General features: G+C 38.9%; 2 protein-coding genes across 3 annotated transcripts in view; one reads left to right on the top strand and one right to left on the bottom strand.

The window, feature by feature from the left end:
- Positions 1 to 2390: 2390 nt before the first annotated feature.
- On the bottom strand, positions 2391 to 14055 carry LOC134534984 (uncharacterized). Its single transcript, XM_063373768.1, has 8 exons — positions 13496 to 14055; positions 11205 to 11364; positions 10260 to 10372; positions 9980 to 10117; positions 9189 to 9393; positions 7943 to 8087; positions 7112 to 7226; positions 2391 to 5496 (listed from the first exon to the last, which is right to left on the bottom strand). Exons 1-8 carry the CDS (start codon positions 13685 to 13687, stop codon positions 5341 to 5343), a joined length of 1224 nt encoding a protein of 407 aa, XP_063229838.1. The 5' UTR covers positions 13688 to 14055; the 3' UTR covers positions 2391 to 5340.
- A 3955-nt stretch (positions 14056 to 18010) lies between these two features.
- The window catches only part of LOC134534982 (dnaJ homolog subfamily C member 5), a 46610-nt gene continuing 45388 nt past the window's right edge, over positions 18011 to 19232 (top strand). Inside the window, exon 1 of one of the 2 annotated variants that reach the window (XM_063373766.1) lies at positions 18011 to 18282. In XM_063373766.1, coding sequence (XP_063229836.1) covers positions 18263 to 18282 — 20 coding nt within the window. In that variant the 5' untranslated portion in view covers positions 18011 to 18262. The remainder of the gene's footprint in view (positions 18283 to 19232) is intronic. The other variant, XM_063373767.1, reaches the window with a different exon arrangement.

Raw genomic sequence — 19232 nt, 5'->3', positions numbered from 1 at the left:
GCAAAGTAACTTACCACAAACCCCAACTTCATCCAGTAGCAAGAATAAATAATATTTGAAGATAAATATATTTCTCATATTGACACCAACACAAATTCAAATTCAAATACAAATGCCGAAACTACAATATTGCCAAAGTTCCACAACCAATGATCCGGCACTACAGGTTAGCTCAAAAACATATCAATTTCATTCTTTGCAAAACACACCGACATACAAAAACTGCACGAGCGGCAACGAGTCACAAAATAACACACACAGATATAATGAAAAGCAAAGGGAAATAAACTTGATCAAAACAAAGTCAGATGTGTATAGAACACTGCAAAAAAGAAGTCTTCAAAAACTGCACAAGAAATGGCTGACAGATGACACTGCAGAAAACTTTGTAGGGACATCTAAACAAGGTTCAAATGAAGCTGTTTTGCAATCACAGTTTTCTGATAGTTGTACCCAGTCTGATGGCACTAGACTAACATCATTTTGCAATTTGCAAGAAAAAACTTACAGAAAAAAGCCTACATCATCTTGTACTGTACAGATACAGACAGACAAACCAGATGGTAATCATTTCAAAAGTGCACACATTTTAAACAACATTTTACCACATGAAAAAACAAAGGACTCAAAATCAAATGTTTTCGCTGAATTGTACAATTTGTACACGCTAGACACGCGTGATGAAACTAGAAATGTTGATAAATTGTTGCAGTATAATAATGTAGAGGGTTTTGTCAATACAAAATCACAGGGTTATACATCTCGTAACACAACAAAGCCCTTACAGCAATTTGACAAAACTTTTCCAGAAGATTCAAATATAAAATCTGCTCATATGTGTAGCAACAAAATTAAAGAATCAGATTCACCAGCTGATTACAATCACATTCAGCGAAACAGCACGAGACAACTTGCTGTCTGGAACAACAGAAATGCAGGAAAAGAACTCGAAGAGAGTGGCGAGAAGAACAGAAGCAACAAGTATTTATCAGCCAGTTCAACTGTTCATGTGTCACCCCCACAGACCTTGGAACCAGGCATTAACGTCACACCAGAAGAGGTGGAAGATGTTTTGAAAAGGCTGAAAATAACTCCACGTTACACACAACCTGAAAATATTGCTTCATCTAACAACAGAAGAAACAGTCTACACCATGAAACCAATGAACCCTGTAACGCCATCAAAAATAATAACGTTACGAGTGGTTGGAAAAAAGTGAGATTTCTCGTCAATGAAACTGCAACTCCTGAACAATCGCCTTCTACGAACAGTGAGTCGGCATTGAACACAAATAGCGCCACCATGATAAATAGTGAATTCAAATATGACACCCAAAATTCTGACCACTTCATCCCTCGTACAAGAAACTATGCACTAGATGACAAATATGAACCTGAAAGGATGAAACAAGCACCTGCAACTGACAAACTACCTACGTCGTCTTCTGTAGCACAAAAGCTGCCTGGTGGTGATCCACAAACATATCCAAGCAGCGTACACTCTTACTACAATGAATTATACAGCAAGTTCCACAGTTTACTGGATGAAATACAGCCAAGTGCCAAAAGGAAAGTGTCAAGTGCTGACTTAACTGGAAGGAAAACTTCTCATTCTACATATGGAAACAGCGAAACCAAGTCGCGCACTTCTAAGAGTAACACGACCTTGAAACAAAGACAAGTAGGCATGGGCGAGTGGGAAAGCAAGCGAGGAAGTCATGCAAAGCGTCTGCCGGAGGAATACAATATTTTTGGTGACAGCGTTCAAATCACACCATACAAATTATTACCTCGACCTCCCGTCACAAAGAAATACTCACCAAACATTCAGCTTAAAAATAAGAGAAATGTTTCCAAAAAGGACCAATTTAAAAATGGAACACAAAGTCCGTCTCAACTTTAACTGTGATGATTGTGAATCAACCAAACAACACTATACAGCATACTATCTTTTTATACAAAATTATTTTTTTAACTTCTACACGTGTTACATTTGTACAATTTACAAAATATATACAAGTTGTTTATTCTGTTAAAATATTTTTTGGAACATCATTTATTGTGACTGTAACCGAAATCAAGAACCAAGTAAGTATTTCCTTATATGAAATAAACTGACTTTGTACAGTATTCACAAAACAACTTAACATTTATTTATCAGGTTTGTGTTTGACGGTTTTACAGCAATACATAAAATTTCGGCCTATGTATGCATTACTACGAAGCACCAAGTACTCGTTTGATACAGCTGAGGTCAGTCAAGTTGGCATGTATCGCACCAGAATACAAAGGTATGCCATCAAGAGTTCAGAACGATGTAGTTTCGAGCCCCATGAAACACCAAGTACATTATTACGTTTCACAAAAATAATTCATCAGAACCAAAAAAATCAACTGCAAATACTTTTATTCCGTGTTTTAAAGTACATCACGCAGAGGTCTCGAGAAGGGAGCTATACAGCAACCTACATTTCCACATCTGCAAGTCTTCACAATTATGAGAATTTTCTGCATCAAGTTTGCACACACTGGTGAATATGTACCAACGAAGCACGTAGTACAGTAGTGATAACCACTTGACTGGGCAATGAAGTGTCTAAACTCTCTGACAGAATTATTACACTGATAGTCCAGTTTTTACTCTTGCTGTTATAACATTTTATCCTGTTCAGTATATGACTACTGCACAATCAAAGTGAAAATCACATCCTACCAATGAGTCACTTCGTGAGTACGTATATGCCTGCTCAAGCTGTACAACCCTCAAAAGATATATTATATATTATTATTTAACTTATTGACTTAAGTATCTTAAATGTTAAATACAAACATACCAAGGTTGTATAAGGACAAGGAAAATAAGAATATCAGAAACAAGTTATAATGCTAAAAAATCCATTATATATATATTTTTTACATGTAACTAGCTTTTTTTTAACATAAAAGAACTAACTATGTTAAAAAATAGGGGGTTGTACAAACAAAATAAAAATGCATAACAAAAAAACTTATGCAAAAAATAAATCACTTTAATATATGATGTTGATATGATATAATTGTACAGTTACCTAAAAAATTTTGTCTGAGACTCAGTTTTGATACATGAACATGGATATAAAGAAGTAGCTGCAAGGGCCATCATTCCCCTACCACCTTCCTTTTCCACACCAGAAAGAAAATTAACTATTCTCTGCAAAAAAAAAAAAGGTGATTAGGGTACAGATAACATTTCAGTTAAAAACACACTTCACAGGATATGATCTTGAATTCCAGTGGCACAACTTTATTTCAAAAATATTTATCACCAAAATAATAATCGCTCCATAAGTAAACTTGTTTTATATCCCAGAATGAGGTTGCACTACCGAAAAATGAATTTCGGGAGAAAAAATTGCAACACACGATGATATTGACAGATTCTTGTCATCTGCGGATGACTGTAACACTGGCCTATGATTTACCAACAGGAACTAGGGGCGTATACTGGAAGGGAGATCTCCCCCCCCCCCCCCCCTCCGCCACGAAATACTAAAAATTCTATCATTCTCACCAACAAAAAACAAAAGGAAAGAATTTGAAAGCAACAGCAGGCAAAGATGTTCTCCCCCACCCCCTTTTCACCGCAAAGGAACTTTAATTCTGTGAACGCTCCTAAACAGGACTATCAAGACCAAGCTAGTACAACTGTTTACGAAATTGCACTCCAACAGACACAAACATTAGTCAAAATTATTCAATACAAGAATGTAATTCGACAGTGTAGGTACATAGGTACATACTTTCGTAAATTAGTAACAAAATATCAAACACTTACTTCAATTTAAGCAGAATGGAAAAACAAAAGTGGTGGTGATGATTTTATAAACTCAAAATTTGTACCAGCTGCAGCACCATAAAAACCTAATTTTTTTACAGTTCAATTAAACAAATAAATCCTTAAATATAAATAAATACAAATTACAAATTAAATACAAATAAATCCTCTGTCACTCTACTATTCGTCCCCTTCTCCTCTCGCCTGCACTCATTTAAATATCTGCTCTTCTCACCTCTTCCTTGGCCTTCCTTGGGGGTCTTCTTCCTGTTTACTTCAACTCCATCATTTTCCTAGGCAGCCTCTCTTTTCCCATTCTCTGGATATGGCTACACCATTTCATTCTTGGTTTTCCCACGATCTTGTTCAAGTCCAGTACTCCCTTGCTTCCTTTCACCATTTCATTTCTGAGCCTGTCTCGCCCCGTAACTGCCAAAATACTTCTCATATACTTCATTCCTAGTGCTCTGATCTTCCCAGCATCACTCGTAACTACAGTTTAAGTCTCTGCTCTTCAAGTGTTAACGCTAGTGCACAGTCTATTTCATTGTTACTTTGTTGGTGGAAAAGAGAGGCATATATATTCTGAATGCACAAGCTGCACAGTAAAATATTGTGATTACTAAACACAGAACAGCTCACCTATCAAAACTGTAGGAAAAAAAAAAAGTTATAGGGAGTGGATTTTGTACGTCCATATTTCAATGCAATAAGTGTTTAATATTATTTCATTACTGGTCGATGCAAACGCGCTTTGCTACGGAGTATACAGAAACAACACTCTCACACTGCCCATTATAACGTCAATGATGCACCATGAACAAAAAAAAATAAACACAATCAAATTTCAAAAATCAACTCGTGAAACACAAAAAAAAATGTTATACCTTAGATAAAAAAAATTTAACTTAAGTTGGCATTTTGAAATTTAAAATCCTTAAAAGCCTTTAAATTCACATTAATTAAACCAACAATACAGTGTCACTATGATATCAGAGATAATGATTACAGAGAGAATGGAATACGATCCGAACGTGAATAAGGCATCAACAATGCAGTAGCCGTTATCAGGAGACAAAGAAAGCATCATCAATGATGCGATAGCCGTTGCCATGGAAATGATCAGGAAAATGTGGTTAAAAATCTGTAAAAAAAAATTTTATTAAAAAAAAAAAAACTAAGTTAAATTTTGAAAACTTGCTTTTGAGGTGGCTGAAGGGTACGCATGCCAAATTCCACGGCTCTAGGCCTCAACATCTTCGCGCACAGCGAATTACAAAAACAGACAAACTCCTCACTTTTCATTAGGTACCTAATACAGATTCAATTTAGTCTGGGTAAAAACTAGCGCTTTAAATTTAACGACATAAAACGTGTACCTGCGAGAATACCATTTGTAAATACGTACACACACTCGGCGTTGCTGAACTCATCAACTCTGTCGGCAAATCGTAACCCAACGTGCGCGCACGAGACCAAAAACCGTCCGCAACCCGTCGCCAGGCCGCGAGAGCTCCAGCCCGGCCTCACAGCACCTGGGCGGCGGAGCTCTGGCTGTAGTAGATGACGGCCCCTGTGAAGTTGACGCCCGCCGCCAGCACGAACACCGGGAACCAGCGGCCGTGCGACGTTGTCACCAGCTCCGCGGTCAGCGGCCCGCACAGGATGCCCGGGATGGTCGCCTGCGGAACCAGCCCGACACTTCCCAGTTGGCAGGGGCGTAGCCAGGGGGGGGGGAGGGTTTAGGGGTTCAACCCCCCCCCCCCCCCTAGCACCGAATCTTCAATTAATTTCTTATTCATCACTCAAACAAATTTCATATTAAAATTAATAAAAATTTTTACCATTACAATATTTAAAATTTAAGTACCGAAAACTACTAAAATAGCACTATTTTACACCTTCGAATCCAAATTTTCCCGGGGGAGGACCCCCGGACCCCCCGCTTTAATACGGGGGTGCCATGCTTCTTAACACCCCCCATACACAAATCCTGGCTACGCCACTGCTAGTTAGCGACTAGTTTCTACCAACTTACCGACATATATAACTATACGGTGGTTTTTGAAAAGTTTTTGTTACAAATTCTTGTTGTACAGAAATGACTGGATCCAAGAAACCTGCATGGTGTTTAAATTGCAATAAGTTAACTCTAATTACTGATATTGTACTAATTTGTAATATAAGTACATTTTAGTCATTTTATTTTAACTAAAATCTGAAAGTAGAACTGTTCACAAAAATATATATCTGCGCGCGTGTGTGTGTGTGTGTGTATATATTTATATATTTTTCATTGGCTTCTTGATTTTGTGTCCGGCTTCTAAACATTCCGAAATTTTGTAGAGGTCTGATCATCGGTTACAACTCACAGGCATTCAAGTTGAAATGCATATGACAGTTTCTGTGTTATTGCATCATTGTCTACAGCGTGATCTTTAGAGACAGAAAATCTGATTAACACTAATCATGGATAGTTGGAAAGGAATTGGCCATTACCTAGAGTAAGGGAACCATTCCAGCATTTATCTTAACAAACTGATATTTAGATAAACAATTGAAAACTAGGCTTCTGCAAATACTCTGTTCTTTTTCAAAATAAAATATTAAATTATTCTTAAGTATTCAATATTTTTGAAATCAAATTTTAACATACCAGTGAACTTTTTTTCCCCACACTTCACAGGAGTCCTAAAATAATCCAAGTAAAATTAAAAATGACTATACAGTGGAACTATAATAGAGAATTGTATAATGAGGGGGTGGGGGGGTGGGGGGAAAGAGAAAATCTGCCAATACAATTTCTTAAAACAAAACATTTTAAGTTTGAAAATTATTTTTGTTGGTCCAAATGATTATACACCTAAATATAGAGTATTATTAATAATTTCAAATTACATTCACATATATTCTGTAAAATATATAAACACTGTATGATGTATGTATAAAGTTACAGAAACAAAACATCTTAACCTCATTTTATTAAATTTCTTTTTTTTAACATAGCCTAAATATTCTGTGAACTGAGTCCACTTGGTGTATCTATTGGTAACAAATAATTTTAAAAATATTAAATCTGAAATGTTAAATCAAATATGAAATTATTGACGAACTCAGATAATAGAATGTCAAATATATTTTTTCTAATACTAACGGAGGGATACCAGGGTGGGTGGACCAGGTTGCTGAACCCGGGTCCCCATGGCATGCGAGGCCAGTGCCTCACGAAAGCGCTTCTTCACCCTGTGGTTACGTTGGTCGAAACACAGGTGCACAACAAGGAGACTCAGTACTCACCAGCGTGTTGGAGATGGCAAACGTGATGCCGGCATGGTTGGGGGCGATGTCAGCGTGGTTGCTGAGGTGGCCCGCGGAGTTGCACGCGCAAAGGCCCATCGAAATGGAGACGAATCTGCAAGTGGAGAGAAGGGGGGGTCACCTGCGTGATCGCGCAACCTTCACCGAGTCTGTCAGACGTAACACACTCCTTCCGTGCACAACACACAGAAGGAGACAAAAAAAAAGTCAGACTTCCGTAGGTTCAAAACAGTCTCACAGTAAACACATAGCACTAACAATCACAGAAAATTCACACACGCACACAGGACACTAACACAGATAGAAACACTCAACCAAACACATAGATCACAGAGTAAAAAAAAACACACATTAATATAGACACACACACATAAAACAGACTGACAAACACACATACAAGCGCTACAGAAGACAGAGACACATGGCCCCCACAAGGGTGGGGCCGGGTGGACCCCTGGGTCCAGGGCCCGGGCCCAGTACCATTTATTTTTATCTCAGTGTGTGAAATAAATGGTATACATACTCGCTGTGGTTATTTTAAAGTAAAAGAATGTAGATAAGAAATAACCATGCAATTACAGTATAATGTAGCACGTGACTAAAATTGTTTGCGGGGAGGGGGGGAGAGAGGGCGTCTCCGATCCCGGGTCCAGGGCCTACAATTGAATGTGGAGGCCATGCACAGACAACACACAAACGCAGACAAAACAGGAAGACACACACACATGTGTGCACACAGACACAGAGAGAGAGAGAGAGAGAGAGAGAGAGAGGGGGGGGGGGGGGCACTCGAGGAAACGGCAGACTCACACGACGGCGGCCAGCAGGTTGTTGACGGTGCAGAACGCGAGCAGGAAGATGCCTGGCCCGAGCAGGCCCACGCTGGTCATCAGCCTGCGGACGGACAGTACCGTCCACCGTCGCCTCACCAGCGTGTCAGCGAAATGACCAGCCACTGAACACAGTAGTACCACATTTCAAAACAACACCAATCAACACACATGACTGAAAATAACTGAGATGAACTGGTTTTTAGGTTGAAACAATAGAAAGAAGTAACAAGAAAAGAGAAAATGGAAACACCCTCGCGACAAGGTTCTACAACTGTTCAAAATTTTGGTTTTGCCTAGCCAAGAAATGAACCTAGACTGAGGATTAAATAAGGTATATAAAAAAACTAATATACATATTCGGACTCATAAATTTTTCTTTTTTTAATTTGATTGAATAATAGCACTGTCTGTTTGAGGCCAAGCCGCCATCTTGGGGCGACTGAAATGCTGCCCCTTGGATGGGCAGCCCTTCAGGATTTTTCTGACAGTGGTTAGGTTAGGTTAGGTTAGGTTAGGTTAGGTTAGGTTAGGTCACTTTACAAACTAACCACTGTCAGAAAAATCCTGAAGGGCTGCCCATCCAAGGGGCAACAATTCAGACAACCTTTCAAAAACACCACTGTCAGAAAAATCCTGATGGGCTGCCCTTTCAAGGGGCAATAATTCAGACAACCTTTCAAAAACACCACTGTTAAAGATATCCTGATGGGCTGCCCTTCCAAGGGGCAACAATTCAGTATTATAAAATTACGAAAATAGACACATTTTAAGATACTTGAAGGGCTGCCCTTCCAGTCACTTTACAAAATAACCACTGTCAGAAAAATCCTGAAGGGCTGCCCATCCAAGGGGCAACAATTTAGACAACCTTTAAAAAACAGTACTGTCAGAAAAATCCTGATGGGCTGCCCTTCCAAAGTGCAAGTTTTCAGGATTATTTAAACACTTAAAGAAACATGTTTTCAGAAATTGGATGGGCTGCCCTTCCAGTCGCTGTACAAACAAACCATTGCCAGAAAAATCCTGAAGGGCTGCCCATCCAAGGGGCAACAATTCAGCTCCCCCGCCATCTTTATGGGATGTGAGTGATCAGACCAAAACATTCATTGCTTCTTTAAAAACATGAACTCTCGAACTTTTTCTTTACATCGCAACCATCAAATCGGTGCATTACAACACACAAGGCTTTACAATATACATACAGAAGTTTAAGGAGCATTCACCTATGCCGACGAGAGAGTTCACGACGTACGGCACGGCCGTGAGGCTGATGCTCTCCTTGTTGGCCCCCAAGTTGCGGGCCAGGTACGTCGGCAGCCACTGCATGATGATGTAGTTGGACCAGTTCATGGCGAAGTGCGCAATGTACAACGCCCACAGCGGCCAGTGGCAGATGAATTCCGCCCACCTCACGTTCGTGTTCACCACCTGGAGCGAGAAACGTTTTGCATTATGCATGATGACATGATTAGCAATTTCAAACTTTTCGCAAAAAAACTGTCAGGTTCAAGATAAACAAAACTAATGCTAATGGACCAAAGGAAAAAAGCTACTACTAAATTACTGCACAAACTGCTTTTATTTTCCCACTTATTTTCAGAGAATGAAATTTTAGACTTCAATTTAAAACTGAATTTACGAAAGCAGCCTTGCCAGTCATTACCTTGAATATTCAGGAGTCTTCAGTATTCTATTTTATGTACATATGTAACCAGATTACAAAAACCACTTTCAAACTCAAATTTAACTGGTTTCAGAAAATGCACTGCCAGGTTTTTTTTTATAAATTTCTTTGATATTTTTCATTTTAATGTATTTTGGATTTTTTTTCTTGGACTCCTGTGAAGTGGGTAAAAAAATATCAATGAATGTAAAAATTTGATTAGAAAAATATTTGATAACCTTGAATCTTGAATATTATGATATTTGATTCAAATATACTAATATTTGAATGAAAAAAAAAAACAGTATTCACAGAAGCTCAAAAGGAGGATGTCAGTTAATCAGTGTCTACCTTCGGAACGAAGAGCGGTATCTCGTCCTGGTGGGCGGAAGTGGCATCATTGTAGAACACCAGCCAGATGAACACCCACAGGATGCCCATCATCCCAAACAAGTAGAAGCCGCTCTGCCACGGCATGTTGGGGCATAGCTATGACAAACCCACACACGCCCATCGACAACGCGGCCACCACGAGCCAGCGACTCCTCGCAACGTCGCAAATCTACAGCATGGATGGTCAAGGCCAAAAGCAAGCTCGACTGCTGGGGACTGCACCCCACGTGGCACTCACCACAGAAGCAACTGTCTGGCCAACCGAGCCCGCAGCCACCAGGTACCCGAACGCTCTGGACCGCTCCTCGATCGGAACATTATGGGCGAAAATGTGGAAAATGGTGGGCAGTCCTAAAAATATTCACCAAAAGCATTATTTTAGAAGCCTTATACAGGATGGACAAAGCATGCACCCTATTAAAAACTAAAAATGAAAGATGTTTGAATTATAAAATAAAACCTCAAAATAATAATAATAATAATACGTTTAAACCTTGATCCATGATGTTATACAAATCCAACTGGAGACATTAAAGTTTTTACTAGTAAAATGATACATAACTGCTGTACAAGTAAGAAATGAAAATTAAATTAGATTATCGTTAGAGTCATTTATTTAATCAAAAAGTAGAGGGAATGAGAGTATAAATGTAAGAGAGAGAGAGAGAGTGAAAGGGAGTGTGTATGAGAGAGAGGGAAAGAAAGAAAGAACGAATGCACAAACAGAATTAACATTTCGTCCACGTCAAGAACATTAGAGACGTTGAAAAGTGTGAGAATGGAGCATTGATGGTACGGTGGGGAAACCAGGAGTACACCTAGAAATACCCACCAGTTCACTGCAAAGTCCAACACGGATCAACTTGGTGGGAGGCAAGTGATATGACCACTCTCGACAAGCATGCCCCCCTCCCCCCAATCAACCAACCAACCACCACTGAAACCACTCTCTCAAAGGATGGGAGAAGGTGAGGGGGGGGGGGGGCAGAAGAAAGAGAGGGAGAGAGTGAGAGAGAGAGAGAGAGAGAGTAAATGTGTGTGTGCGTGTGCCATTAAATTTTAATGTAACTATTGGTGATTGTTCGAACGTTTACTCAGATCTAATTAACACTCTGGTTAGAAAAGATGATGTCTAATATTCCACAGAGCAGAAATGAACAAACACCAAACACAGTAGTCTCACCCAGCCCTTCACCGAGCCCCAGCAGAACTCGGCAGAATATCAGAGCTGGCACGGACGTGGCCAGCAGGGGCGTGACGGAAGTGGAGACCGACCACAGGAACACGGCAAACAGAAGCACTGCTTTGCCGCCAAACCTGCTGGCTGCACATGCTCCGATTACCTGGAAGGTCACACACCCATTAGCTAATCTTCATACAGGATGATTGGTGTGTTCATCTTTTTATTAATTAATTCCAATTAGCCTTTGATTATAGTAGGTACCACAAGGCTACGAAAATGTCATTTGTACATGAATAATTGTAATATTTACAATTTAAACATCCAAGAGCTCACTAAAATCAAAGTGATATAAAGTGGGTCCATTGCAGCATCCTACCAACTCTTGGAGAAAACTGTTGTTATGTTTCTTAGTAACACCACAGAGATAAAAGTACTTTGATGCATACTCTGAGGCTTTAAAAGTGTTTTAAATTATACTTAAATCCTTGAACTAATATTTTGACAGTATTTTGGGTCTAACATTGCAAATAAACAGATATGCACACCTATGGTCAGAAGTCCTAAGAAACATTTTAAATGTTCTAATGAACTGAGTTTAATAGTAAATAATATAATTTTGCCCCGAGAAACAATCTAGTCGAATTTGATGCAACTTTGTGTTGTTTGAATTTATTTATTTCTTAAGATAAAGAGACTTGAAATTTCATGAGCCCATCATATTGGCAACTCTATCTAGCCCTAATAAATTTATGTTTTGTTTCAAGGACTGTGATTTTGTAATTTGCCTTTTTAAATGTGTCACGTGTGTTCATGTGCAGAGTATTTAAACATATAATATAAAATTATTTCTGTTTTCCTGTGTCTCACTTTTTTTCTTCTATTTTTTTCTTTCTGCATGCAAATTCATACAAGGCCCTATAAAAGTTAATACTGAGTGTACCTCAATCTTATTTACTGTCCATTCAAGCAAACAGGTGTGTTAAGAGATTTGTATTCACATATTCATAAATTTTCATTCAGACTAACAATATAGATATATGTAAGTGAATATAATGGCAAATAAATTCTATAACACCATGTAATTATCACACAGAGTTATAACATAGAGTGGCTACACAAGTGGTGCGTTATATTACAGAGTATATGACTGTAAAGAGTGAAAGTAAATAAACCATACAATAACCACATCATAATATAATTATTTACAATATGTGAAAATAATAAAACTTTACATAAAAAAATTATCATAACTTTACAAGCCTGTCAAATGCTTTTAAAATATGTCCAGAAATCAAATGTGCTAAAAGGGATAATGTTTAATTTGTATTTCCAGCCACTTTTCAAAACAAATTTCACAAGGCAGCTTTAGTGTCCATTGTTTTTTCTTCTCTGTGCTAAACTTCACAGTATTTGTCTTAATGTTCTTTTGTGGAAAAAACTGTCTTGTATGTATTGTAACTGTCAGATTCTACACTATCACTTGTTAAGAACTGTGAATAAATGCCTGATTTGAGCAGTTTTGTGTGCTATACAATAAAGGCATGTTATAAATCTTGAAGGTACATATTATCTGATCTTATACCTTCAGGAATCAGATACGAGTCAACACAACCTCAAATATGGTGGCATTTACCTACCCAAATATTATATCTCTATGTGTGTTTTAATAATTCCAGACCAAAATAAATTATTTTGTTCTGAAACTTTCAATATTGGTTGAATTTATAGATTAATGGTAAAATTTTAGATCTAAAATTCTCATACTACTCAGCAGATTTGATAATTTTTAAAACCTGATATTGAAGAACTTTCGACAAGTATTCAAAAAATAATAGGCCCTAGTAAATAAATAGTTGAGTCTCATATTATGCTTCATTACTTTCCATGGAAGTCATAATAACTTAAAATATTTAAAATGTACGAAAGTAGAAAAATGCATTTGTCATATTTTTATTTTCTTTTTTTCCGATGACCTCTAATCAGATGTTTTCTCCCCTTACATTTCCACACCAACACATTCACACACATGCCTTTATTTACATGTAGAGATTGCTCATGTACCGCACACTACAAATCAAGTGAGATTCAATGTCAGATAACATAATTTTCCATTAGTTTGCAAAACCTTGAAAAGACAGATAGGGCTAGAGGTGTAGATAGAGAACTAAACTATGTGAGAGTGATTTAAAATAAATAAACTCCAAACTGCTTTGAGCAAATAAACACACAACTGTACTTATTAGATTTATTAATTAATATATATTACATTCTGCATTGCACTTTCTTCTTACCTGACTAGTAAAATAACCAAAAGCAAATGCTGATAATATCCAGCCTTGCCAATGCAGACTCCACTTAAATTCATCAGTCATTGGAACGATTGCAATAGGCATGATCACACGATCTGCTGCGTTTATAAAATTTGCCAACGAGCACAATGCTACAATGCGTGATGTCTTGCCTAAAAGTTTCTGTGGTGGCATGGTGACGTTCAGAGTTAATTTTTAGAACTGCTAACATTTAATATTAATATTAACCTTACTATGCAGGTGCCACTTTATAGAGGTTGAAAAGAGAGGATTACTTAGGCCAAACATTACTTCTGCAACACATAACCTGAAATCAACACGAACTGCATTTGTCAATGTGATTTATCCAATCGGTTCCCCTTTTCATTAGGAATAATGGCCTGGGGCCAGGGCAAATTATAAAAGATACCCTATGCTCGTTGAATAAATTGTCAGTCGTAGACAAGAAATGTAATCAAAATAAACATCGTTCATAAAACGAAAAGTTGACACATGAGAGCATAGATAAAGGTTAAACTTAAAACAAGGTAAAAAACCACAGACTAACAAATACATAGACCAACCATGAGACCATTTTAGGTCTTATGGACAAATCAAAATATTAAGCAATACGATTTGTTAGTTTTGACATGGCTGCATTCGAACTCCTCCAAATAATTTAGCAGAAGTCTCAGGTGGAATTACACATACCATATTTAGTTCCCCAACGCCTGCTCTAGGAGCAGACTCATATACACTAAGACGGATGTGCTTCCATTCTACCCGCGTTTTCCACCGAATAGGCCTGTCACAAAAAAACTACCCATACCGAGGGTTAAAGTCGGTTAGATGACTCACATGTTTAGGCCCACAAGTACGCCTTCATTCTAAAGTCACACTGTTACATTCCTCTCTGACTCTAACAGGAAGGCTGTTTAAGGAAAAAAAAACTCACAGAGATTTCGATATATTGTTGCTTTTTTGTGCATCCCTTGTACAGCTAAAAGTGTTTCTCTTTTCCTATTGACATCGTACCTCCGTGGGCAGTAAAGCCCGGTCCCCACTCCGCCAGCACCAGCCCCCGCTGGCGGAACACACCCTCACACCCCTCCTCCGTGCAGTCACCATCGCTAGCCAGTCTTCGCCCGCGCGCGACCCAGGACGGACGTGTGACCCTGTAAGACCCCGGGAGACGTAAGACCGCGAGACGTGAAACATGAGACCGCAAGACGTGAGACGTGAGTAGTGATATATGTGAGTGTTTTCCGGGCGCGAACTCCGCACCGCCGGCGAGCCTAGTGAGTTGCACAGGGGCTGACGACCCACACTCACCGTGGTCTAGCTGCAAGCTAGCCTGTCACCCATCCGGACCGAACAGTACACCAGCCGACTTCCCTACTAGGCTCACCCGCTAACGCAGCCTCCGTTACCAGGACGACGGCACTATCATATCAAACTATAAATTTAAACACATTAGTACCACTTGCCTTCGGTTCAGAAATGGGGCAGCGAGGTTATTCGGTCCACGGCAAACATACTTATATTATAAATGCAAAAGTTAAAAATTCTTTTAGTTGTGAGAGCAAGTTTTCCCATTTAACACAACGCAAGAATTTTACTAGTGTAATAAATATAATTTACTTTTGCAGGATTTCAAAGTGCTAAAAACTGGATTATTTAAATTGTTCACTGCTGCTAAGTCAACCAGTCACTAACTAACTATTACAGAAATGCTAAATTGATTTCGTTGAGATTTGGCAAACACCTAGCTCATAAACTGGATAAACTTATAGACCACACACTTATTACTATGCAATTATATACCTAATGGAGTGAAAAAAGAGTAACATATTTTTATAACAGAAAATCATAGGTCATTGACATACAAACTGTGAGTGTATGCCATCTCTATATGTCCACCACACAGTCACATGGTAAGGTAAGAAAACTTCCTATCCTTCACCATGGTGAGGTCCATCTGCTTAGTGGAGCTTACAGCCACTAGGAAATCTAATGGCATTAATAACAGTTTAGTTTTGAACATTGTAAATAGATGATGGTGCCTTGAATTGTAAATTATCTATTGTTTAGTGCATTAAAATGTGACTGCCTAACATTTTATGTAGAGTTTTTAACTAACAAATTTCACAAACTAAATAAAGAACTTAATTCAGAGAATAAGAAGGTTCCTGCAGGATAGTATTGTCACTAAACTCTGTAACTACATTACAGGAGGAATATTTTTTGTATATATATAAAAGTATCAAGCCTATAATAGTTAATAGAGAATGACCGTTGTCTCTTCGTCGTGAAAGCTTTCCTTCTCAATTGATGTTTCAGGTGCATGTTTCTGGTGTTCTGTCTCAATGGCTACCTATTGTTGCAGGGGTTCCCCAAGGATCGTTGTTGAGTCCTCTTCTATTTTCAATATATGCCTCTGCTACCAAATACCCGCACTCTCCAATATGCGGATGACTCCTTGTTGCCTCTCACTAGAGATAAGGTGTTGCTACTGCAGGCCCAGGTACAAAGTTCCCTCGGTACCATCAGCACACATTTTTAGAGGTGGGGTGTTCGCCCCAATCCAAAGAAGAGGGCATTAATGTTTCTCACGAAATGCTGCAAGCGTCCACCTGCCTCTCCCGTACTTCTGGGCCATCCTCTCCCATGGTTACCGGTCGCCAAGTACTTGGGTGTCTCTCGACTCCACCTTGACATGGCACCCTCGTATTCGTGCCATGGCCGCCAAGGCTCTTGACAGCCTTACACTCTGTGCGTCCCATATTGATTCCCGTCTGCCCTTTCGTAGAGCCCCTACACATCAAGTTGTGGAAGTCACCATTCTATATGGTGACCGTCTGGGCATACGCTCCAGTGTTTTGCCGCAAGCCCATCTCCTATTATCAGGGACTTCACACCATCTTGGGCATTGCCACAATCACAGCCATCCCACTGTTATACCATTTCGCTGGAGTCCTGTCTCTCTCGGGCTGGTATACTGCATCGCCTTAAAAAGTTTTTGCTTGTGTCCCACCACATTATGAGATAAGTAGCAAGTAGTTGACACCACTAATAATTATATATACATGAATGTCACTGTGCTGTAAAAATTAATTGAATAAAGTCCACTTTTAAACTGCATCTTGTCTTGTTATATAACTATTCTTTTATATTCATCATTTTTATGCTTCTAATGTCGGACCTAAAGAGCATTAAGATATTAGTTCTAACCATTAAAAGTGATGTATTTTGGATGTACATTCATTTTTGTTTCCTAATGTTAAATAATTTTTTTTTCTGATCTTATTTTTATTTATGCTATATTAATATTGTGATTTTATTTCCTAAATACTACTTTGGTTAATATCAAATATCATTACACTGCAATCATTCGGCCTCTGTAGAAGGCCCAGGAAGTACCTGACGGGCGCTACGGGCATCGCGGTGCTGCTGTTGTCCGGGCTGTGAGGGGGTGGGGGGGTGCCAATGCGCTATGCGGCGTCTGAGTCGTTGTACAATTACACTCACACACGCAGATTACAAAACAAAACACGACACTAACATAACACTGTGAATTGGCCGTGGCAGTCTCGCAGGGTCGTGGTTACTAGTTCGCCAGAAACGTTAATTGTCTTAGGAGGGCTCAATGAGTGTGATACTAAATTCTATTCTACACTTACGTGAGGTTGTAGCTGGCAGACGTATGCGCGGCGATCTTAACGAAAACGAGTTGGCTTGAGTCGGCCAGTGTCGTAAATTGCGTGGTCCGCGACGCAGTGCGGAATCACCAAGGAAACGTTTGAGATAAACCCGGGTCCGCGAAATACATGCCGAGTCTACGTGAGCAGCAATGAATTAAAAAGGTTTGGTTATTAAATCAAGTGCAGAGTGAACGATCGGTGGAACAAAATTGAAGGCTGCTCACGGACACATGTCTTGACCCGGCGCGGAGTGGTTGGAGACTGCCAGACATGGCCGCCTAGCAAGGGAGGGAAACTTTAACCAAAAACTTATATCAACTTTATTTGCTCTATAATAAGCTAAAAAAACATTCCAGGTGCTCAATTAAAGGGTAGCACCTGGTAATTGGGTGCTTAAGGCTTAACAACTATTTTATAGTATTTAATTATTTGAATTGTGGCATCAAGTTGGTGACTTTAAATTTATTAACATATTGTCTCACTGTGAACTGTTTTAGTTGGATTTCTCGTAATCTGACTCGATCATTGTCACTGGCACTTTAATTAAGGTCAGTGGCCGCGGTGCTCTACTCCGTGCGTGCGGTTCTCGCCCGGAGTAGCTACGACGCACTTGTTTAATGCCTGTGAATTAATAATTGTGTCCTAATGTCTTGTTCCTTAATTGTTTTATGGGGTCGAGCTTCCGGGGTTTCGTGCCCTGAAGTTTATTTGAGTCTAGTGGGGTCACGCCCAAGGCGTTCGCCTGACCATTTCCCGCTGGGCTAGGGGTACGCTCCGAAAACGGGATCTGGTACTAGCGGTGTGGAGCACGGGATAGAGGCCATGGTCGGAACGACGTCAACACTATGAGATCAAAGATAAGGCATGCGTTGTAGGTTTGGTCATTTGATAGTCTATGGTGTGGTAATGGTGTCGGTCTGTCAGCTGCATAGAATGAAGATGTGTGTTGCATTTTCCTTTTCAGTGGTTTGTTGTGTACGAATGTCATAGTAAAATAGTGTCACACGTTTATGTCAATTTAATATTATTAACGTCAACTGTACACGAACTATCTGTGCTACGCTTTACCATGGACAAGCGAAAACTGTCGTAAGTACTCACGTATTGTATTTTATTTTCATTTATCATACATACCATTAACGGTGTTTCAATATTTTAAGGTTTTGCATATAATTTTTACAACTCATTAAATCTGTATTATTAGTATCAAACTCCCCGTTATTTTGTTTTAATAATAAGTTTTGCACTAATTATTTTTATAACTTAATATTCGTATTATATATCTGCACTGGATTCCACCGGTTAAATCATACTTAATACTGATTATTTAAAATTTCAATCCATTTTTACTGTCCCCTTCACTTCTAGTACCCTGACCTAGGTCTTGATCCATTACTGACATCATAAGTCCTTTTCTACAATGTCACGGAAACAGACTGATTTCCCGGAACATTTCAATGTCGCGTCTGCTACTCATACAATGCACGGAAATTGCAAATGGCAACAATTATGAACATGACAAAATAATAGAATACCAAATATTGTTCTACTTGCTTAATGTACTTAGAACATACACATGGTTGCTAGTGCAGCCAAGGCATCTATTGGTCGCACTGACGTAAACTGAAGAAATCAGCATAACAAATGCTAATCTGTACAGGTCCATCTCTCTCTGCGTGTAATTGTAGAAACTCTGTTCTGTGAAATCCATGAGAATGGGACTAACAGCAACAGGCTAGTTTCATTCCTTGGTAATAGTCTACATAGGTACGCCACTCAAAGAAGAAAGATAAAAACCTGAAAATGTATTTGAGTTCCTTGTTTTATTTCTAATAATTCTGTCGAGTCACATTTTGATGTATCATGTAGTTCACATGTAGTTAACCGTTTTAATTATCGGGAGGTTAGTGTGGCCTCCACATGTTTGTCAAAGAAAAGGTACAGTTCTAGCCTAACAACCAAAAAAAATTATTAAATACAGTAATAATAAAAAAAGACTCACATTTACAACAAAATCTCCAAAAAATTATGTCTAGTAA

This window comes from Bacillus rossius, chromosome 8 (genome assembly GCF_032445375.1).
Source record: "Bacillus rossius redtenbacheri isolate Brsri chromosome 8, Brsri_v3, whole genome shotgun sequence".
NCBI lineage: Eukaryota > Metazoa > Arthropoda > Insecta > Phasmatodea > Bacillidae > Bacillus > Bacillus rossius.
Note: the sequence above shows the minus strand (reverse complement) of the source record. Positions and strands in the feature narration are given on the sequence as shown.